At 34.9% G+C, this 21,085-nt stretch overlaps 1 protein-coding gene across 3 annotated transcripts in view; it reads right to left on the bottom strand.

Moving 5' to 3' along the window:
- The window catches only part of EIF2AK4 (eukaryotic translation initiation factor 2 alpha kinase 4), a 39,983-nt gene that overhangs the window by 4,456 nt on the left and 14,442 nt on the right, over positions 1-21,085 (bottom strand). The window contains exons 13-35 of one of the 3 annotated variants that reach the window (XM_086749934.1): positions 20,909-20,978; positions 19,719-19,802; positions 18,208-18,330; positions 17,643-17,747; positions 17,347-17,404; positions 16,585-16,664; positions 15,737-15,838; positions 14,997-15,047; positions 14,188-14,424; positions 13,516-13,591; positions 11,757-11,878; positions 10,802-10,851; positions 10,540-10,708; positions 9,935-10,051; positions 9,150-9,215; positions 8,432-8,602; positions 7,711-7,845; positions 7,478-7,585; positions 6,640-6,768; positions 4,943-5,029; positions 3,519-3,631; positions 1,835-1,893; positions 556-653 (exon numbers count right to left, since the gene is read on the bottom strand). In XM_086749934.1, coding sequence (XP_086606060.1) covers positions 556-653; positions 1,835-1,893; positions 3,519-3,631; positions 4,943-5,029; positions 6,640-6,768; positions 7,478-7,585; positions 7,711-7,845; positions 8,432-8,602; positions 9,150-9,215; positions 9,935-10,051; positions 10,540-10,708; positions 10,802-10,851; positions 11,757-11,878; positions 13,516-13,591; positions 14,188-14,424; positions 14,997-15,047; positions 15,737-15,838; positions 16,585-16,664; positions 17,347-17,404; positions 17,643-17,747; positions 18,208-18,330; positions 19,719-19,802; positions 20,909-20,978 — 2,410 coding nt within the window. Of the gene's footprint in view, positions 1-555; positions 654-1,834; positions 2,056-3,518; positions 3,632-4,942; positions 5,030-6,639; positions 6,769-7,477; positions 7,586-7,710; positions 7,846-8,431; positions 8,603-9,149; positions 9,216-9,934; positions 10,052-10,539; positions 10,709-10,801; positions 10,852-11,756; positions 11,879-13,515; positions 13,592-14,187; positions 14,425-14,996; positions 15,048-15,736; positions 15,839-16,584; positions 16,665-17,346; positions 17,405-17,642; positions 17,748-18,207; positions 18,331-19,718; positions 19,803-20,908; positions 20,979-21,085 lie in introns of those variants that run through there. The other 2 variants (XR_015258786.1, XM_086749935.1) reach the window with 2 other exon arrangements.

The following is a 21,085-nucleotide window of genomic DNA, read 5'->3' as shown; positions in this document are numbered from 1 at the left end:
TACTCTAAATATCTTGAGGCCAATAATCCTGAATCATCAAACTCTGACATTTGTTTCTAGCGTCATTGAATCTTTTCTCCATTATTATATTATCATACTTTAGGCAAGGTTTGTTTGTTTTTTTTTTTTAAAGCTGCATTTTTTTTCTTAGGCCTTTAGTTTCAGACAACATAATGAAATACAGACAGTATCTGTTACTACAAACATATTACAGACTAAAAGTATGTTCAACTTGCACCTTTAACACACTTCAGCATTTATTAAAAAAAAAAAAAAAAAAGAGAGAATTCCAGAACTATGGTTCCTACTAAAATAAGATTTCTAATACATATGTACAATGATGGCTGAGCCACAATGTCACAGATAATCCCCAAGATCCATAATGTTAAAAAAGGTGGTCTTTGCCTTCAAGCTTCTGTGTTGTTCATAATCTATTTTATGAATAAAGAACAAACAGGATGTACCTGTGTAAGTTAGCTGATAGTGAAAATACGACTGTTACTTTTCCTTAACTTTTAAGGATCACTTCGTAATAGTTATTTGATGTGTGTGTACCTGAATTTCTTGACGGCGCCTGGCACTGGCAGACAATTTTTCAGGAGCTATAACGCTAACATTAGGCACTACGAGAGTTCCATGTGATTCAAATACACCTAAAATGCAAACATAAAGTTTTAGATTATATTATTTCTTTATACAAGAAGTAGCAAGAAACAGAAAATTTACAAATATTAATAAGCTAAGATCTGTATAGTACAGTGTTCGAAAACCTGATAAAAAACCCCAAAGTCAGTGAAGTAGATAGGACAGTGAAACGTGCATGTGAATTCTCAAATGCTCACTTATGACTTTGAAGGACTGGTTGGTAACACTAAGAAATTTGGTATTCTACATCAGTGTTGCCTGAAACTAATAAAAGGTTCCAAATGGCCTGTAGAATTTTACGGAGGAATGTAGCATACCTAGTATAAGGAAAAAGAAAAAAAAAAAAGAAAAGCTATTACAAGAATGAGGCAACTATTTAATGCTCAGTCCCACTGCAGAGGAAATGACAAAATAAATAATAAACTCCAGCCCCAGTTCCCCCAAGTAACAGTAATTCAAGTTTGAAACGGCTTATTTTGAAATCCAAATTGCCACTTCTGGTAATCACACACATACACACACAAAAAAAACCCCCCAAGGTAGGCATGGCCACCTCTCCCTCTCACTGTTATGCAAGGGAGAGAAAGAAAGTTTACTTAAAAACAAAACCCACCACCACCACACACTATATCAGTACTTAATAAAATAATTATCAAAAATGCCGAACTTTATCCACACAACAAGCACTTAATATTACTTTTATATACCAACTTCTGTTATCAGACTAAGGAGTGCAAATCTGTAACTAGAAATGTAAAGGCATTTTAATTTGAAGAAGAAAAAAAGTAGTTGAACAGTAGGTCAATGTACATTGTCTCAACACTGTAACAATCACAGGTCATGTCATTTTTTATCAAGATGACATTTAATTTCACCTCAGTTAGGAAATGTTCACGGTTTTTGGCTTTCCCCCCCTTCCCGAATCACTGCATCAATGAATGCCTGTATGCAGAATATTCTGTCTGTTGGTCTGTGCATTTATTTTGTTATTTTTGAGAAAATTTCGGTTTTGTATTACTTAGAAAAACATTTGAGATTAGGAAGAAGTGTCTCTAACCAGAGGCACTGCTAGAAAACATTTTCTTGCTCTGACTTTGGTAATACTTATGTTCCAGCATATTTTCTTACAAAACAGTTTTTAAGCAGAAAGAGAAACAGTTTGTAGGTTCTATAACTAGAGACTCAATACCTGAAATGTTAGTAAATGATCCCTTTTGATTTGGTAATGAAAGATTATCTGAGGTTTCTCTAAAAATAAACAAAGACAGTTAGGGAAACAAATTCACGCTATCAAAGAAATACTGTAGTAAGACATGGTTTCATATTATCTACAAACATACTTATTTCATTCCAATAGATAAAGACATTTGTAGATACCTCCCAGCACATACCTGCAGATTAAATTCTATTCTGGAACAGAGAGGAAATCATACAAAATTACATTACAAAATCACATTACAAAAATAAATCTCGAAGCAATCTTTATGCTTCCTATGGATTAAAAAAACAACAAAAAAAAAAAACCACGTGCTCTCCATAATGCAAGAGTGATTTAGATGCTAATACTACAATACATTATGAGAATGAAATTATTAATTTAATCTACGACTTCTGAGAAGTTTCTGTGAGAGAATACTAAAGTATCAATATTTATACTTAAGATCACGCATATTTCAAAGAAGCTTTCAATAATTAGTTTGGATCCCTTTACTTCCCACATTCAGGATTCATGAATGAAGAAATTTGCCAGTGTTATTACAATCACAGATATTGCATTTCTCTGTTTAGTATTACCCAATACAGGTTTTTCTATATTCTGTTCTCAGGATCTAGAAAAAAGGTAATTTTTAGAAAGAATTATTTTCTTTTACAGTTTCTAATAGATGCTGTAGATCTCTCACAAAACACATGAGAATGAGGTTAGTCGTAAAGTTAAATGACAAGACTGGCCGAGGCCAGAAAAAGGAGAATGAAGAGGTGGGTAGCAGGAGATATCAACTACCTGCACAAATTTCTGTTTGAGTCAAGCATTTCCCAGCTTAACGATTTCCTTTATTGTTAAGTCTATTGAGAAATACTGCGTATGTCAAATCTGTTAGTTTCTGAATTATAGTTTCTGTGACTTAAACAGTGTCTCTTCCTGCTGCCAGTACACACATATAAATATATATATGTGTGTGTGTATAATTATATAATTGTAAATCTATTATCTATAACCATTCTATGATATACAAAGGGATATGTGTGCGTAACAGCTATACTGCTTATGCACACAGATGTGACTGTAGCCTCTCCTGTGATTTCCGTACTAACTTCTGTTGGTGACAATAAAAAGTAATTTCCTCAGAGACAGGATGATGAGGTGTTGCTGTGTACCCTTAGTCTTTGCCATGTGTTAGTTCCACTTATGCCAGCCAAACTGTACAGGTGTACTACAATGACACCTTTATTTTTACCGTATCAACGCTGCCTCAGAATGACAGGGATTTGCTGCTTTAGTTCTCTGGTTACACAGTACATGCATGTAATGGACTTCTGGTCAGTAACAGGGACCTGCAGGCAGTCCTGCCATACAAACCATACTGGTGAGAGTAGCATCTGAGCTGGATAACCACATGGCCTTTTAATTTATGAAGTGCTATGGATGTTTGAATGTAACGGCAGCTAGAGACATCACTCCCTCTCAATCTCAATAAAATCCTATAACCAAGCCTTCTGCTTTCTTTTCCCCTCAAAAGGAATTCAGCAAAGCTTTTATTCTTTACTGAATAAAATAAAGGTTTAACTGAACATATCTTAAAATTGTTTTACTTAAAGAAACATACATTCATTTCTGATTTTGACTATTCATGTTGACACATTATGCTACTTACCTACTACACCTTTCATCACAGATTTTAGTTTTCAGTTTCTGGATCAGGTGATCTACTAAGTCAGATTCTAAAATCCTTTTCTCCGTCTGTCTGTCTTTCTCAAAGGATTTCACCTATAATGTAGTTCAGTGGTTCTTAAAATTGTTACAACAGTATATGAATAAACTTCTCAAATTTAATCAAAACCAAACTGGATTATTCACCTGTTAAAGGTGAAGCAGTCAAAAGGAGAAAGCCATCATCATTACCAATCAATCACTGCCAATTAAATTTTTTATTAGCTTTTTTTTCCCCCCAACCAACTAATTTCCTCTGCATTCCCATAGCTTAAACTAGCTTGGCTACCTGTATTTAATATGTGATAACTGATTTTTTAACAGAATGGTTTATAGGTGCATCTACCGTATTAATGAAAGCATATTTGGTTTTGGGTTTTTTTTTTTTTTCAGTTAAGGAATTATGTTGGAATAAGGCTTGCCTTTCAGTTTGCAATAGTTAAGACTCAAATGTTCAAAACTTACAATATCTGCTCCATCTTTACTGGGAAGAGATTAATCAGTAACACCACCGTTCACCTCATTAGTGTGTTCTTTGTTGGTTTCACCCCAACAAAACCATATTTAAAAGAATGCTCTGTAATAGTCTTGTGGAAGACATTGATATATCGCAGTCTCATCATCAAAATCTACCTGTTCATACAGTTACTGCAGTTATTTCCTTTCTCTGTTACAATGACAAGGAGAGTGAATAATGCACATCGGCCATACCAGGTGCTGTCAAATGATTACTTTTTTTCAGTCAAAGAATGAATTTTATTCAAAGAATAATTATCATCTTCTGCATGATTCAGAATCAAGAATGTTTTAAAACTTCTAAAAAGGTACTAGAACCACAGGCTGCAGAGCACAGAAGGTGGTAATTGATGTTGTGACACAGCTCAGTCTTCCCATCTTAACCCTAGCTTACAGAGATGAGGAGTGTGGTTCAGACTCTGGCCATTTGAACTAGATGAGTTTTTTTTAGATTTACATTTTAGTTTTTGGTTTGTAACAAGGAAAGCTGTCAACTGGAGAGATGACCGAGTCAACTAATTCATTTTGTAGATTCAAAGAATCAGGAGACTTTTCCACTTAAAGACACACTCATGACTGAAAGTCAAGCAATGTTTGCATTAGTTTTTGGACTTCCCTAGATAATGAAGTCAGTGAATAACAGTGTTATGGAGGGATAAAAAGTAAGCTGCTTCTTCAGAACTTTCTACTACTTAGCAACTGAAAATGTGTTTACCTGAATTACATCTACTTAAATATTTTATTGAAAATAATCACGATCTTAAAAAACAAACAAACAAACAAAACCAAATAAGTAGAACCACAGATTATAAATACGAAATACGGTTGAGCATTCTCTGGTCCCACACCTACCTTCACATGACTTCCTTCTTTATCTGACACAAGAGCCACATATGTAATCCCAGAGCATCTGCAATATTCCTGCAGTTCTTCCTGAGACTAAAATGGGAAGAGGGGAAAAAGAATGGAACAGATTATAAAACGACCACTTCAGTAATCAGAGTCTCCTATCCTTAATTAACATAACTTGATATGCAGCAGTTACACTGATCATAAAAGCTTCTGAGTGAGGAAAGCTTTATTAACAAGTCCAGGAGGTGAAACTTCATTATGCATATATTTATCTACCTAACGCTCCTTAAAAATTGAAATCTAAGTCTACACTAGACAGAAACAATGCCTAGGCTCTGTGGTCCTAGTTCCCACATAGAAGGGCTAGCCAGATCTAGAAGTGCAGAGCCTAGGTAACTGTAAAAATATGCAACGTAATGTCAACCAAATGGTTACCACCCCACTGTCTGCAGCTTTCAGTAACAGCTCAGTTCTGCATGACTGGTACTCTGTCATGAATGCTGACTCCAGCTGGGTTTCGGGTAAACCTGAGGCTGAACTTACATCATTCTCAGTGCTGAGCTTATTGAAGGGCTTGCTGTGCTGACTTAGCAGTAGGTTGCAGAACAGCATTACACAGAGGCAAGAACTACCCAAATCTTCATTCCTTAAAAATCACAGGAAGAGAACCCAGAGGGATCATAAGAAAAGCATAATGATATGGATTTTTTTCAATCCCTCAGAACTGAAACGGTCAGAAATGTTATGGCAAAAGATTACAAAAAAAGTCAGCCAATTAAGTGAGTGAGCTCAAAACTGTCTGCTCTGCAGCACATGACTCAGAACAGGCAGCTCTACAGTGCTTCTTTTGTTAGTCACCAACTAGCATTCTTAAAGATGAACCAGACTCATAATCCTCAGGTAACTGCCACCGCTATTAAAAGGGACTTCAGCATTGTCATGTAGCTTACTACTCCAGCAAGGTAGTAGTGGTTAAAGGTCTGCTTGGTTTCAACTGGAGAAAAACAAGGGCACAACTCAGCTTGCCACTGTTTCTCCTTATCACACATCTCTCCAGGGACTACATGGGGACCCCACAGCATACCTGGTAGCTCAGTTCACTAAAGTGTATTTGTAACAGTAGAATGATGTCAATATTCCCTCCGAACCTAATATTCTTCAGCCATCTGGATATATTTAGAAGTTGATGCTACTGTTCTGTTCCAGACTTGCCCTTTATTAATGATTAACTCATCAATTCAGGAATCTACTTGCAGCCCTCAGAGAAAGGAAAATTTATTGCCTTCACTGGTACAAAATATGTTTCTGCTTTGAAGCATACTCACTCTACTTCATCAGAGCTAACTGGCCTCATTTTAAATTCATTATGCAATTCTCCCCCTTGATTTCAGTAGACCTCAGACTCCACACTCAGTGGACTTCTGTAACTGGGAAAGGTTACTTAGTTCCTCTGTGCTCAGAGAAGTGCATGAAGATCCTCCATCACACTTTTAAATACTTCAGAAGGCAGAGAGGAAGAATGCTGCAAGGCCAGTAAGACTTTCTTAACATTATTGGATTTGAATAGCACCCTACATGCTCGGTTTTATAAGTCTGTTACTCAATAAAAACTAGGAAAAAAATGAAAGATCGTCGTCACAGGCTGCACTAATCTTAGAGAAAACAATATAGTTAACACATGGAGATAGAAATTCTACCTGGGACCAGTCGTACATTATTTCAGCTGGAATTCCTGCAGTCCAGAGTTTCTGAACAATATTGATAGCTCTACCCATTGACATCTGACCAACACTTACAACTAGAAGGTCACACGAGCTGACAGAAACCTGAAGGGAAAGTAAAAACAAGAAGGACAATATTAGCCACAAGATCACCTTTTCCCCTTTATCAGCCAGTTAAAGTAACAAAGAAGGATAAATAATATTTTTCAAAATGCATCAAGCTGAGAAAAAAGAGAGCCACCATCTACCTAAGCATGTATGAAAATTGTTGAAGCTTAATCTTTGATTAAAAGCATCTGCACAGCCTCAGCTTGCAAAGTATCCTAGCCTATTCTGTTTTATTCTTATAACGAAAAATTAATAAAATACACATTCCACAACCAAATGAAGTTGTGTGACATTGTACAAAGTAGTCCATTTGCTTAAGTGTCCTTTGATTTCTACCTAATATACTTTTATAAAGGGAGAAGTGATAGGGGCAAAGTAACACTCACTAGCTAAGTATCTACAGTTGTATTCTTCCATCTGAAACAATCCACAGGCTGAGAAAAATGTCCTTATTTAAATTAAAAACAAAAGAGTATAAATCCGAAGATCCCTTCTTCCCCTAATTCTTATTTTACTAAATAACTCTACATAGAGAAACACAGAGAAAACAGGTTGTCTTGATGTTTGCTGTCTATTTCAGTATGGTATTATTTTGGAACATATCTGAACATCTTATTTTTTGCCCATCTGTGGCTACAGTAGGTTACTGAACTGTCAGGAGTAAACAAACAAACAAAAACCCCCACCTCCCAAAAACCAGACTTACAGAATCCTCCATACCGGAAACAGCAGCAGTTATTTTATCTATAGCTATGCTGACTCCAACAGCTGAAGGCACTGGTCCTACTGTCTGTGGCCCTCTAAACTGTGGAATCTCAAAACAAGATAAAAACAAAATGAAAGATCCAAACAGTTATCTCTGCAAAGTATCAAAAAGGATTTTTGTTTCTTCATGGCTTTTAAAAACATCTAAATTAATTCAACGAGATGAGCACATACCAGATGATCATATCTGCCCCCTGCAGCAAGAATTTCAGGCACAGTTCTTTGTCTTCTTTTGATGTATGCTATAAATTGGAAGATAATACCATTGTGCTGCTGTATTTTGTAAACTAGTCCCAGATTTATAGAAACCTGTAAAATAAAATTGAATATGTGTACAAGACCTGTACCAATATTACCAGCTAATATAATTACTTTCCTATTAGCCGTATGGATTGAAAACACTGTTCTCACATAAGGAAGACATGGAAACACTCCTTATCTCAAAAAAATTAAAATGCAATTAAAAAATAAGGAAGTGACACTTTAATCTTAAAGCATCCGAGACCTGTAGCACAAAACCTGAACAGCAAGAATCAAGGAAGGTGGAGGAGGAGAAATGTTTAGTAGTAACCAGTTTTCTGTACTTTTAAAATATTTACAGTTTGCTTCAAAACTTTAAATTCCTGTAAGGTCTTGAATCTTGGCTGAAAAAAAAAGTCTGTGTGTCATTAGATAGAAATTAAACTGGGAGAGGACTTATTCTTCAAACGTGTCTTTAAAAAAAAATAATTAAAAAAAATTAAAATCAATGGCAGTATTATTACTTGCCGTCAAAAGGCACTTCAGTGTGTTTTTTCTATTCTAAAACATCATTACTTTGTTTCATGGAAAATTATAAGGCCCTTATAAGGCAGCCTATAAGCCCATTAATTTATTAGCAGAATGTTTTACAAACCTGAAGTTTTATTCCAAGTTTCTTTAACAGACCAATGATTTCCTCTAAATCTTTCATGCCATGCTTCAACAGTTGAGTGACACCTGGCTTTTGTTTTATCATTGTATTCAAAAATGGAAACACATTACTTGCTTCTCCCTTCTGCTCAATGAATCTGTAGAGTCGAGAAAGCTAAAAACAAAAATTAAATGAAAAACACAGGTAGCACTATTGACAGCACTCATAATAAATCACATGTAAAAAAAAGAAAAATATTTGTCTAGACGTGAGCAAAATATCTGCCTTTTTTGGCTTGTTTTGCCCAGCAGCCTGTTTCTACCTAGCGAGTTGAGGAAAGGAATGGACAGGCACAACTCCCATCAGGGTGTGCAGAAGTTAACCTCAACTCTTCATGCACATTCATCAACATTTGCAGACATTTTAAGTTTCTCTCAGTTTGTTTTACTAAATACCATTGTACAGTATTCCATTTACCCTTTCATTGTTTCCACAGTATGAAAAATACGTTTAAAAGACAAAAAAAACCTTGGACAGTTGCAATACTGACTTCCAGAGAGAATAGAGAACAAAGACCACTTCCAAAGAGACTGATCTATTTTGAACAGCAGATATAACAGTTTGTTTTTCTTATTCTGTTTGATTAAATTGCAAAATAAGTAAAATGTTAGTGACTTATGGCAAATTACAGGGAAATTAACAATGAATTAAAGTTACTTACACTATTTGATGTGAGAGAAAGATTACAGAATTTGGCTTCTACTTCTCTTTTAGTTAGCTTTTCAGTCTACAAGAGAAACAAGATTCAAATGTATTCAACAACTAAGTTACCACAAAAAAACCCACTACTTTTGTTGAGAAGAATTAAAACACAACTTTCCAATACTTTTAATGAAAGGTTGCATTTACAAACTGCAGTAATACTGTAAAAGATCAAAACCAATAAATAACACATTTTCCAACTATCTCGTAGTGAGGCCATACTTGTTTGGTTTCAAGAAGCAACAAAAAGTATAAAAATACCAACTTTGTTGAAAAGCACTTCTGCATAAATACTGAAATGCTTATGTAAACTAATTATTTTAAAAAAGAATAAAATTAAAGGAAATAAAATGGCATTTTGTTGTGATTTAAAAACTACCTTAATTATTCAAATGAATTTAATCTATTTTCTCTGCTTAAAACGTAGAAAAGATAAACATACTATTAAGATACATTTAAAAGTGTGTATTGAATAGTCTACCAGTTCTTAATTATACAGGTGAATAATTCTCTCATAAATACACATTTTAAAATCTTCTCAAAACATCTCAATCCAGAATTAACAAAAAAAAAAAAGTAATCAATCTAGTTTACAATCCAGAGATAGGCAGCCTTTTTATGTATCAACAGGATATTCCTTGTTATGCTGGCAATGGGCTGTTACACATTTTTAGAGGTATCTCCACAAAATAAGATACTCTACAGTTATGAATACAGAGATCAGGTTAATAATTAATATCTTACCACAGCATCACAGAGAATGACGTAAACTTGACTGAGTTTATCCTCTGGTATCCCACAGTGCAAAAGTATAGCTTTCAGTAAGGAAGTGTGGTTCAAGTAAATACTGTAATTTCTTTCCTAACAAAGGGTAAAGAAAAAAAGGAAAAAAAACCCAACATTTGCACTTCATTTTGCTTAAAGAAAACCAGAACAACAAACCAGAACCAAAAGAGTTCCCTAAGCACTTAATAATAGTTGAAAACTAACTTCAGATTTCTCCTTCCACCACCTTACTTTCCATCTAGACCAATTAATGGCAAGGGTTGCCTGATTCTACAGTAATTACTTGCCTGACAGAAGAAAGATGTTATTTCAATGGCACTGTAAGGATTCCATTAATATTTCCTTTGCACACGAACCTATGCTTCACTTTAAGTTTACCTATGAAACATATTTTTTATTTAAGTGACAGTTTTCTAAAACTGCCTGTTGTTAAAATGTGAAAACAGTTCTGCACTTGTTAAGGTTAAAGGAACTATCCTTTTTAGGCACATCAGACTAAGTATTTACTTAGATTAAAATTTTAGGATGGAAAAGAGAGCAAAAGGGATGATTAGAGAATCTACCTGTAGCACTGAAAACTCTTGAATGATTTCTGAAATGGCATAAATTGTTTCTGCTATAGGCAAAAAGCTATTTCCAGTAGATGTAATAATGTCAAATGCACATTCTAGGAGTTCTTTGGGATGACAGCGGTCTAACTTCCGAGGTCTGAAAACTCGCTCTATACAGTATCTAAAGGAAACATTGAAGAACGAATCAGCATCTTCAGTGGTCACTGTCATAAAGCATGGCATCTATGCAAAGCATCATCTCTACACCCCTTACCTTTTCAGGTTTGATATGTTATTTCTAGCTACAAATCTTGCAAAAGGAATCTGAAAAATAAAACAAAACATTCAGTTTGACTAGACGCTGAAACTTGATATGAATTACTACTATGTAAGTAACACTTGTACTCTGACATATGTAATAATGCCTTAAATATTTGTCATAGCCAAGTAATATTAATCTAATCATCCTTGCTGCAAATTCTAAATAAAAACATCCTGCCCCTTCAAGTTCCTAGAAGAGCCTGGAGAAGGACACAAGGACCCTTCTTAATTACTGTAATGCATGCAAAATGCATTGTAAGTTGACTATGAGCCTATTCAAACGTACTAACATGTATTTTCTGTTTACATGAAGATATAAAGGAGTATTTTTTAATAAATCTTTGGTCAACACATTTTCTAAAATAAAGTAATTCCAACAGAAGGATCAGTTTTGTAGATCCTGCACAAATCCTTAACTGTGAACCAAATCGTATAGCTTGATGTTATAAATGCAAAGGAAGGGTGAGTTAAACTGACCTTAAATTAATTAAATGGAATATAAAAAGGCAAGTTTTTTAACCATTAATAACAAACAAAAACCATATAACTTAAAGCAGTTAAAATGTTAAATTAAATGCAAGGTAATTAACTAGGCAGACATTGCACATAATTAGGTAGTACTGACCGAGGAATCCCAGAAAAAAAGGGAAAAGGGAAAAAAAAAAAAAAAAAAAAAAAAAAAAAAAAAAAGGTGTATTTCTTTCCCATGTTGTCAAAGCTCCAGCTGTCAAGACCAGGAGTACAGCACTAAGGAATACAGAAACAGACGTGGAAAGACACACTGCTTCAGCAGTCAGAAGTAGTATAAGCCTAAACCAAATCTGTGACTAGTGAACCAAAGGTATCTACAAACACCACAGCACTCTTCAAACCCAGCTCCCAGCTTTGCCTGCAGAGATACTACTTACTCTGAGGTCATAAGGAAGCATTACCAGCATCCCACTTTGATCCATGAAATACGAAGCTTCATTATGTTCATACAGTTTTTTATTTCTAGGCATTAGCAGTGGAGTATGCAGCTTGATGGCTCCTGCACAAAAGCAGTAAAAGACTATTATCTCCCGTTTCAGAAGTAGCATCTGCTTTTTACAAGCTTACTAACAACCTTGCATGGGTATGATATCTCAACCAAAACCTTACAATAATGTAATTTTTAAAAATGTCCCTAACAGACTTTCCTCTTCCACCATTTAAAGAAAGCCATCAAACAAGATCTGATGTTCTATCTTGCACACTTCTTGGGCTGAGCAGGCAGCCTACAGAGAAACTAGAGGAGAACTGCCAATTCCACAGCCCCAGCAGAATCTTCACCCTGCCCTCCCTCTTTAAACACCACCCTTCACAAAAGCACGATAGAAAACAGATGCGAAACTCTACAGATACCAGTAGTATTGTCCTGGTTTAGAAGCTCTTCCACAGAGAACAAATATTGTTCAAGCATGTTGTACCCTGTGTCTCAAAAATATACTACAAGTGTTTATGGTTCAATTTAAAACCCAATAAATATACTATTTTTGCTGGCTATATTTTGCAACCATCTATCTTCATTTAAACTGTACCATTAACAATACTACCACTAATCACTGAAAAATACTCTCCTGTTTTAAGTTCTCTACTGATTCTCAAATAGCCATTTTAATATAGAAGCTTTACTCACATCTTTAATTAGATTTCAATATAAGCATTTAAATCAGAAAAAAAAAAAAAAAAAAAAGCAGCCTCAAACACGAGCTAACCATTACAGATGGCAGATACAATCTAATGGAAAAAATAAATATCCAAAACATCCCAGGTTTTTCCAAAAGAATGAAAACTTTTCCATCTCTAAAATGCCGACAAACACATTCCAAAGACTGTCAAGCTTTAAATGGGAGGGAGACACAAGTAACTTCTTACTTGACTTTGCATTTCTCATTCTTTTGTATTCTGAAGCTCTGATTACGCTTAATCAGATTATGATATATTAGGGAGTCTCCCAGTTTCTACTTTAAAATTCTCTATTTTTCTATATAATAGTATCACAAACACCTATAAAACAATACAATTTATAAGATTTCATATGTGACAGTGTGTGCATAAATTTTCTTACTCTCTTAAATACTAATTTTAAGCAAATACTATTACTAATGACTGGGTAGAGTCCTGAAAAGAGAAACCATCATGGACTACTAAACACCATGACACCAGCTCTGGCTCAGGAAGCTCCTGAACAGCAAATAATTGCTAAGTGCACGATCACTGAAAGTAGCACTATACACTTGCTCTGTTTCTGGCTCCAGAGGCCATTCCCATTCTGGCTATGTTCAGAGAGAGGTTACTGAACCGCTTGGATGCTTGGTCTTTCGCAATAGAGCTATACTTACATTCTGATCAAGATTTTATGTAATACTCCTTATCTCTAAAAGCTCATACAGACTTATCAGAGCAGCCAAACACATCTGAAGATAGGATTAAGATTTTCATTTATAGAGAATTTAAATCATTCAGTTTTAAAGTTAACACCTTTTCCTGGGATGCCAAAATAACAGCAAAAAACAATGTAAAACTTCAAATTATAGGCAACTACTGAACATGCTTTCTGACTCGTGTTGGCAGTAAAACTTTTCCATTCTCTTAACCCATTCAATCAAAAAAAAGTAAATGAACGACTTTTGTAAACACACCCACCGTGTCTTTTAAATATCCGGCTGACAATCTCACATACATGCTGCTGTATCTTGGCTGCCCAAATAGAAAAACTACCCTGAAACCATCACAAATAAAAAGTACGTATAAAATTCATATGCCATGAACACTCCATGTAGCATAGGCAATAAGCATTCTGGTATCTCATCCCACTATAATAAATTCTAACAGTTACGAAATAAAAAATAACTTCAGGTATACAAAGTATTATTGTACTGTTATCTTGCATTCCTTTAGATTTAGAAAGATTTAAGAGTGGAGAAACCAAGACGGATTACTTTGATTGCCAGAGTAGAAAGGGAAGAGAACAATCAGAAGCAACACATTCTGTTGGCAATCAGACACAAGTACCATTAGTTGGACAGAAATTCAAAGCAAAGAAAGTAATGATAGAGATGGAAGCTTAAAACTTTAGCTGCTACAATCAAACACTGCTCATTTCGTTGTTGAAGAATGAATCTAAGGCTCAAATGGAAAGTTGTTATTCAAGCCCACATAGCACAGATTTGTAGCTTTACATGGAAACTAATATGAAGGTTAATCTTAAGAGATAATGCAATTCTCTCAAATAGGTTTTTAGTTTACCCATAGAAACATTTTTTAAAGAATCAACACCAGGAAAGAAACCCACACATCCCCATAACACCTACAAACCTTCAGCATATCACTGTCATAGGTATAGTCTATAGCTGGAGATATACGCTGTGAAAATATCTGACTCATCATAGTCCGGTAGGCCTTTCCATCCACGTTTGCTAAGGTATGGTGGAGCACTTCATGGAGTTCAGACTCTTCCATTTGTGGCGGAGGAAGATGTTCACTTTTTAACAGCTCCACAGCTGTTGGTCGCGCTGCGGGATCATGGTTCAGGAGCCATGTTATAACTGATCTCTACAAATTAAAATCAAGATTTTATAGTTTAGAAAAAAATTATATATTAGCAGTATTCACAACAAATTTCTTAGTCACATAAGATTAATAAAAATATTATCAGACTCTACAGGGGATAAAAAAAAGAAAGTGGGATCTGACTCTTTGGGGTGAATATTCTTTGCTTTTTAAATTCTAAATATCTTTTATTGTGTTATTACCTGAATAAAATTCAGTAAAACACAAAAATTATTAGAAACTTGGGATGACAAAATATGTAGTATCCTTTGTTGTTCAATGTTATGCTAGCTCTGGTATCTCTTTATTAACAAAGTTAAGAGAAAAGAGAATCACATGCATAACAACAAAGATTTGAGAGTTACAGGTATTAAAGTAGGGGAATCTTCCTGGCATATTTCAGTAAACTGTACAAGATGGAAACATTTTTATTGTACTAGTAACAGGCAGATTGCTGTTCTAGTGTCACGTAATAAGAACTTGGCAGAGATAAACAGTTTAAATGAAGTGGGAAAAATAATAATTAAAGTTTCTTGACAGGGAATACCTAATAGTTAAAATGTCTTCAAAATTACCTGCTTTGCATGCTTGACTTCATCAAAGTCTTTAGGGAATACAATAGTGGGCTATAAAAACAAAACCAAAAACCACATTTGAATTATAACAGGCAGTCCAGCTTGCTCAGGATAGTCTTATTTTTAAGTTCTACTTCTCCATATTTAAACAGAGAAACCAAGCATTTTTATTCCCCAGGGGGAAAAAAAAAAAAAAAACAAACCCAAAAAAACCACAAACAAACAAAACAAAAGAAAAACCCCACAAACAATAGCCCCCTATCAAATATTAAAAAAAAAACAAACCCTACTAACAAAAATCAAACACATGGCAAATTTAGCTTGAAGAGCTAACAAGAAAAACATCATCACTGAAATGCTTTTATGATGTTTTGTAAAAATGAAGATATAATCCATAATTACAGGCATTTGTCAACTACAAACACCAACTCATTCCCGAGAGAGATCCACTGGTTCTAAACCCAGGTGTACTAAAGCCATGATGTCTTTATCTGAAGTTTACACCTCTAATGTTTTGCACTATAAAAATTAATTTCACAGACAGAACACTGACTGATGGTAATACTACTAGAAAATGCATAGTGCCATTAAGGGAATGTCAGTACTAGCTCCAATTTTATTCATCACTTTTTTTTTTTAGGCACTCCTCGTAGAAGTATTTTTGTTATGTTTTGCATCCTTTTACTTCTCTTGAACTACTTGACGCATAGAATTAGTCTCTTTTATACCTGTATACTTACCAGTCTTAGCTGACCAAGAACAAAGATCCTTTCTGATGCAGTACTCATGGGGTGGTAAGACATTTCAAAGAATATTATACCCAGACTGAACAGGTCCACTTTCTGAGGAACAAAGAAGAAAAAAAAAAAAAAAATTAAAAAAATTAAAACTTAGATGTAATATCTATGAATTCTCTGCAGAAGATTACAGCAGAGAAAAAATAGTGTTTTGGTTAAATTTCACAGTATATTACAGCTGGAGAGAGGGGTGGAGTTTGTTGTGGTTTTGTCTTTTTTTTGTTGTTGGGTTTGGTTTTTTTTGTTTGTTTGTTTTTAATGACGCAATCCATTAAGACTTGGTAGACTTCAGTGCCTTCTATCATCACAGCACTACCAGGACATAAAGAACTCCCACTTTAAAAATATTCTTGCTTTCAAATTCAGCTTGTCTCTGCATATGAACAGGATTCTCTCTGATAAAAAAATGCAACCGCACCTCTCAAAATCACAGTCTAGGAATCCAGAAAAGTAATACATACTTCTGATTATGACATTTTAACCTTAAATAAAGGCTGTAAGAGTTCTATCCCATTTATTTATACAAGTCCTCTGTGATTACCTGCTTTCACCTTGGAGTCGCTTGCACCTAGTCATGATCACAGCACAGACAGAAAAAAAAAATTACTTGCTCACATCCCTCTACCCATGGTCTCCTCTCAGAATAATATTTCTTATTCCCTTGCTTATCGCAGCAATTCCACCACATGCTGTTCCACCTTGAATTCACCTGTGTTGAGCAGGCATAACATAAGTTGTACCTGGTACCTTAAATTTAATGATATCTTTTTATTAAGGCTCCTTAATCATACCTGATTGTATGTAGACTTAGTGCTTCCTTGTACCTCCGGGCTGACATACAGCGCTGTGCCAACCATCCCTGTCAAATTACCTACGTGGCAAAAAATGAGAGTACTAGTTTCAAGCAAGTGGGAGAGAAATGCAGCACAAAAGTCAAGAAAAATTAAAAAAAAAAAACCCTCACTCATCTTCCGACCTCATTTCTCCTAGGTTGGAAGTCTCTCTCCTTATTGAGACTGAGACGAGAACAGTTGGCAAAACAGACAATTCTTACCTTCACATGTCAAGTACCTGCATCTATCTATAGTATCTAAACCTATCTATTGCTCTACAAAAGTTGTAGCAGGTCGGCACACATATTATAACAACTAAATTTCACTTCCATTACACTCATCTTAATACACACAATCTACTAAACGTTTCTCAAAACACAAAATTCCGCCTTTTATGGGTGTCAAAAAAACTCCAACCAAAAATCCCTGAAGTCCTGAAATTGTCCCGTACAGGCAAGAGAACAGAAGTGCAGACGGAACAGATAGACAGGATCTCTATATAATCACCATGAGAAAGGCACAGATCTATGGCAGAAGGCTAGCAGGGGAAGTAAATTCATTTTTAAGTAACAGTCAAAACTGCTAGATTATATGTAACATATCTACCCAAAAGTTGGTGGTTGGTTTTTTTCCCCCCCAAAATAAAAGGTTTTATTTTCAAAGAGTGAATGGAAGTTCTAACAGAAAAATAACTTAGAACAAGCTACTATGTAAACTAACCTGATGGGTCAGACATAGCAGAACTATCTGAGTGATCACCCTCTTGTTTAGAGATCACCTGAAATCGGGAAAACAGACATATTATAAACAGCACTTGAGATGCTTCTGTTGGCTCTTCTTGCTACTTTGGTTGGCAGTACACGGTTTAATTCTAGAATCTTAGAAATAAAAAAATTTTATGGTATTCACAGTATAAAGTCCAATAAGCACTACGTTTTTATGTTTTATTTTAATCTTTCATGTTATTATAATATCAAATTCAAGTTTTTTTTTCATTTACTTTCAGCTGTACTTACTGCATTTGCTGGATGATCTGTAGCTAAACCAAAATCACCAATTTTGACATGATCATCTGAATCCAAAAAAATGTTCACAGGTTTCAAGTCTCTGTGGATCATTCCCTGTTACAGTAGGAGAACAAAACAAAACAAAGACTCACAGAATATTAAACAATAAACACAACTAAAAATAAAACTCTCCTTACAATAGACTAGAAAATCATATTACATACTTCTATTACAGCGGGAAATCTATTGCCTTAAGTCACTGATGATTAATTTTTAAAGTAAACCAGTCTGTAGCCCAGAGGCTACAAACAATTTTCAGTGCTACCACATACCCAACAAAATGTTTTCAAGGTGGTCAAATTTTTGTTACAGAGAGAAAAATCTGATGTGGTTCATTATAAAATTCAGTTTATGATAAAATACTCTAAACCCCTAGAACAGATTACTAATGAAAAGGGCAAGGAACAAACCTTGCTAATAAACGCCCCAAAACGAACAGAATATGAAGAAACCCACACAGAAAGAGGCATAACATAGATATTACGGACAGGTCGTAACCGGCGTATTTACTGACCTTTTCATGGATGTAAGCTAATCCATCTAAAATTTCTCGGAAAAGCCTCCAAAGTCGACTGGTGTCTTCATATAATCCTTGGTCAATGGTATCTCTTAATGTGCTCTTTTCACAGTACTCCATCTTCAGTTGTGCATATACAGGGGAGAGAAAGAAGAAAGAGCAGTTTTGTCAGGAAAAGAGACCATCAGAAACTTGTATCTGTGTGCTTATTAATGCCTGGTTCTGTAACACACAGTTCAGGAGCAGAAAGCATCACTAAAACATTCAGCTGCGTGGAATTTTCTTGAGAGCTGCCTTTTAGACAGAAAACTTGCATTCACTTACAGGCCCCATCTCATTTTCTGGGAAAATGGTACAAGCTTGTAGAGCAGTATATCATTTAACATAAATGTTGAAAACAAGGTGAAACCAGACAACACATAATGTATATTTAAGCCAAACTTCAAAGAATTTTTGGCTTTATTTTACTTCATGTCTTAACTGCTTATATTAAGAATATACTTAAACACATGCAAACAAGCTTATTAAAATATAATTCCACCTAATTGTATCTTCTTCCCAGACAAGCTCTAGAATTAAGTGTGTTATAAAAACCGGCACATCACCACAGAACAGTTAGCTATGATAATAGACTTCTCCCAGAAACTCCTGACACAAAGGAGATTTTGTCAGTAGTAAAGCCTGAAGTTGCAAAGCTGCAGAAATTTTATTTTGTGCCTACTGTTAGGGCCATACAATCGCTTTGCAGACTACTGACTGTTAGGGCCATACAACAGCTTTGCAGATTACTGTGTTCTGGTAAAAGAAACTGCATACACAATACAGTGCCTTTCAAGAGAATGATGAAGTCTTCACATCTGTGAAATGCAGCTTCACCTCTGGAAGTTAACACGATACACTTCAACTCCACATCAGGAATTAACACCAAAACCAAACTCAAGAATACCAGTTACAGTGTTAGGGGATTGGGATGGATATTCTAAACAAAACAAAAAAACAAAACAAACAAAAAAAAAACAAGCAGAAGGAAAAACAATGCTTTGGAAGCCATGGACTCAAAAAGGTTGGCTGGTTGTTTGGATGGTTCTAAGGTTAGGTCAGGAGTTGCCAAATTCTACTTGTACACCAGCAACAGTGATCCCATTGCACACTATAGCACTACAAAACTTTGCACTCTCCAGTTAAAACTATAGAGTCTCAGACGGTATAAATAAGCCTAATAAAACAGCATGTATGCTGCACAGTGTGTTCCACTGGTGAAGCAGTTCAGAAAACCAGATGATTGCAAAAAAAAAAAAAAAAAAAAAAAAAAAAACCAAAACCAAAACAACAAAAAAAAAAACAAACACCAAAAAACCACCAAAAAAACATCAAAAAAACCCCCACTGAACTTAGTCTCATTTGTATTTTTTTAAAGGTCATCACTTTTCTCATGAAAACCAGCAATTAATCTCTACAGGTTGGAATAAACAGTAACCTTTTATCTGAAAATACAAGCACATTTGTACCTGAATGTACAGGTAATGCACTGTCTGAATGACTGGTGTCCTGTCTTCTCCTCCATGGCTATTCTTTTCATTGTCTCCTTCATCCTTTATCACAATAAAAGTAACAGCACAGTTAGCTACAGGAAGCTGTCCAGAGTTTTTTTTTTTAAGCATACTACTATTTTATAATGGCTGGAACACATTGCTGAGAACTCACTTTCTATGGCTAGGTTTGAGTAACAGCAAAATAGTATATAGACATTTTTGTAATGCCACTGCTTCTGAATAAGCTATAAAAACAAGTGTGACTCAACTCTCATTTTCAAAGTGAGAACAAGTAACATTTTGCCATTATTAGATACTGGAGGAAAAACATTCCAGAAGATCTGGATGAAATCTAAATCTCAAAGTGTGTCACATTAAAAAAAAAAAAAAAAAAAAATATATATATACACACACACACAAAACTTACTTAATAGAATTAATAATGCAATCTCTGCTCCAAATCAACAATTCTGATACAGTGTATATATATAGTGACAAAAAATACACTGCCGTATTATTAAATGATATATTGAAAGCTTTTTCATGCCAATGTACATTACAACAGAAAGAGGAAGGAGATGAAGCTTTAATAAGAGCATTTTACAGATCATCAGGACTGGCAATGACAGACTCTAGGTGCTGTAGAAAAACATGCATTAGCATTCTAGTGATACAGTCCACTGACTATTCACAGCAAGTGCTGTGATACAAAAATCTTAAAATCAGCTAAAACCTCATATACTATTCAGACTTCCTGTCTCTTTTTGACTGCTAGCAACATGCATTGTCACCACTTTCAAAAAGTGGCGAGTATGAACAAAGTAGAACAGAATTTCAGCTTTCGGATTATGTAAGGCAACCCATATGGTTAACTGATAAATCATACACATACTGAAGTCTCAAACTTGCAATAACCAGGCTGATGACTATAAAGTGCAACTCACATTTAGCTCAATGAACACTATGGGAAAGAGAATTCCGCTCAGCTGCATTAGACTATGATTTCTATGGAATGCAGCTCATGACGGCACAACATTTATTCTGACGGAACGTACCCTGACACGGTTCTGTACTTACATAAGAAGTGAAACAAAACTTCCCAACTGACCTGTTTGCTTGTCAGACTAATTTAATGATTTTTTCATCAGCATTATCTTTATACTTACTGGAGGATGACCTTTACTGTTTTCATCCTCGTTATCAAAAATTATTTCACTTTCAGAATCTGTGGTTGGCCTGTTAAGAGAAGAGAAAAAAAAAAAAAAATCCAAACAAAAACCCTGTAACTTTTGGTTTTCCTTAAATAAACATTACCAAGAAATATTTACTAAGAAATCTGGAAG

This window comes from Chlamydotis macqueenii, chromosome 5 (genome assembly GCF_036417535.1).
Source record: "Chlamydotis macqueenii isolate bChlMac1 chromosome 5, bChlMac1.mat, whole genome shotgun sequence".
NCBI lineage: Eukaryota > Metazoa > Chordata > Aves > Otidiformes > Otididae > Chlamydotis > Chlamydotis macqueenii.
This window is presented reverse-complemented; position numbering and strand designations above follow the sequence as displayed.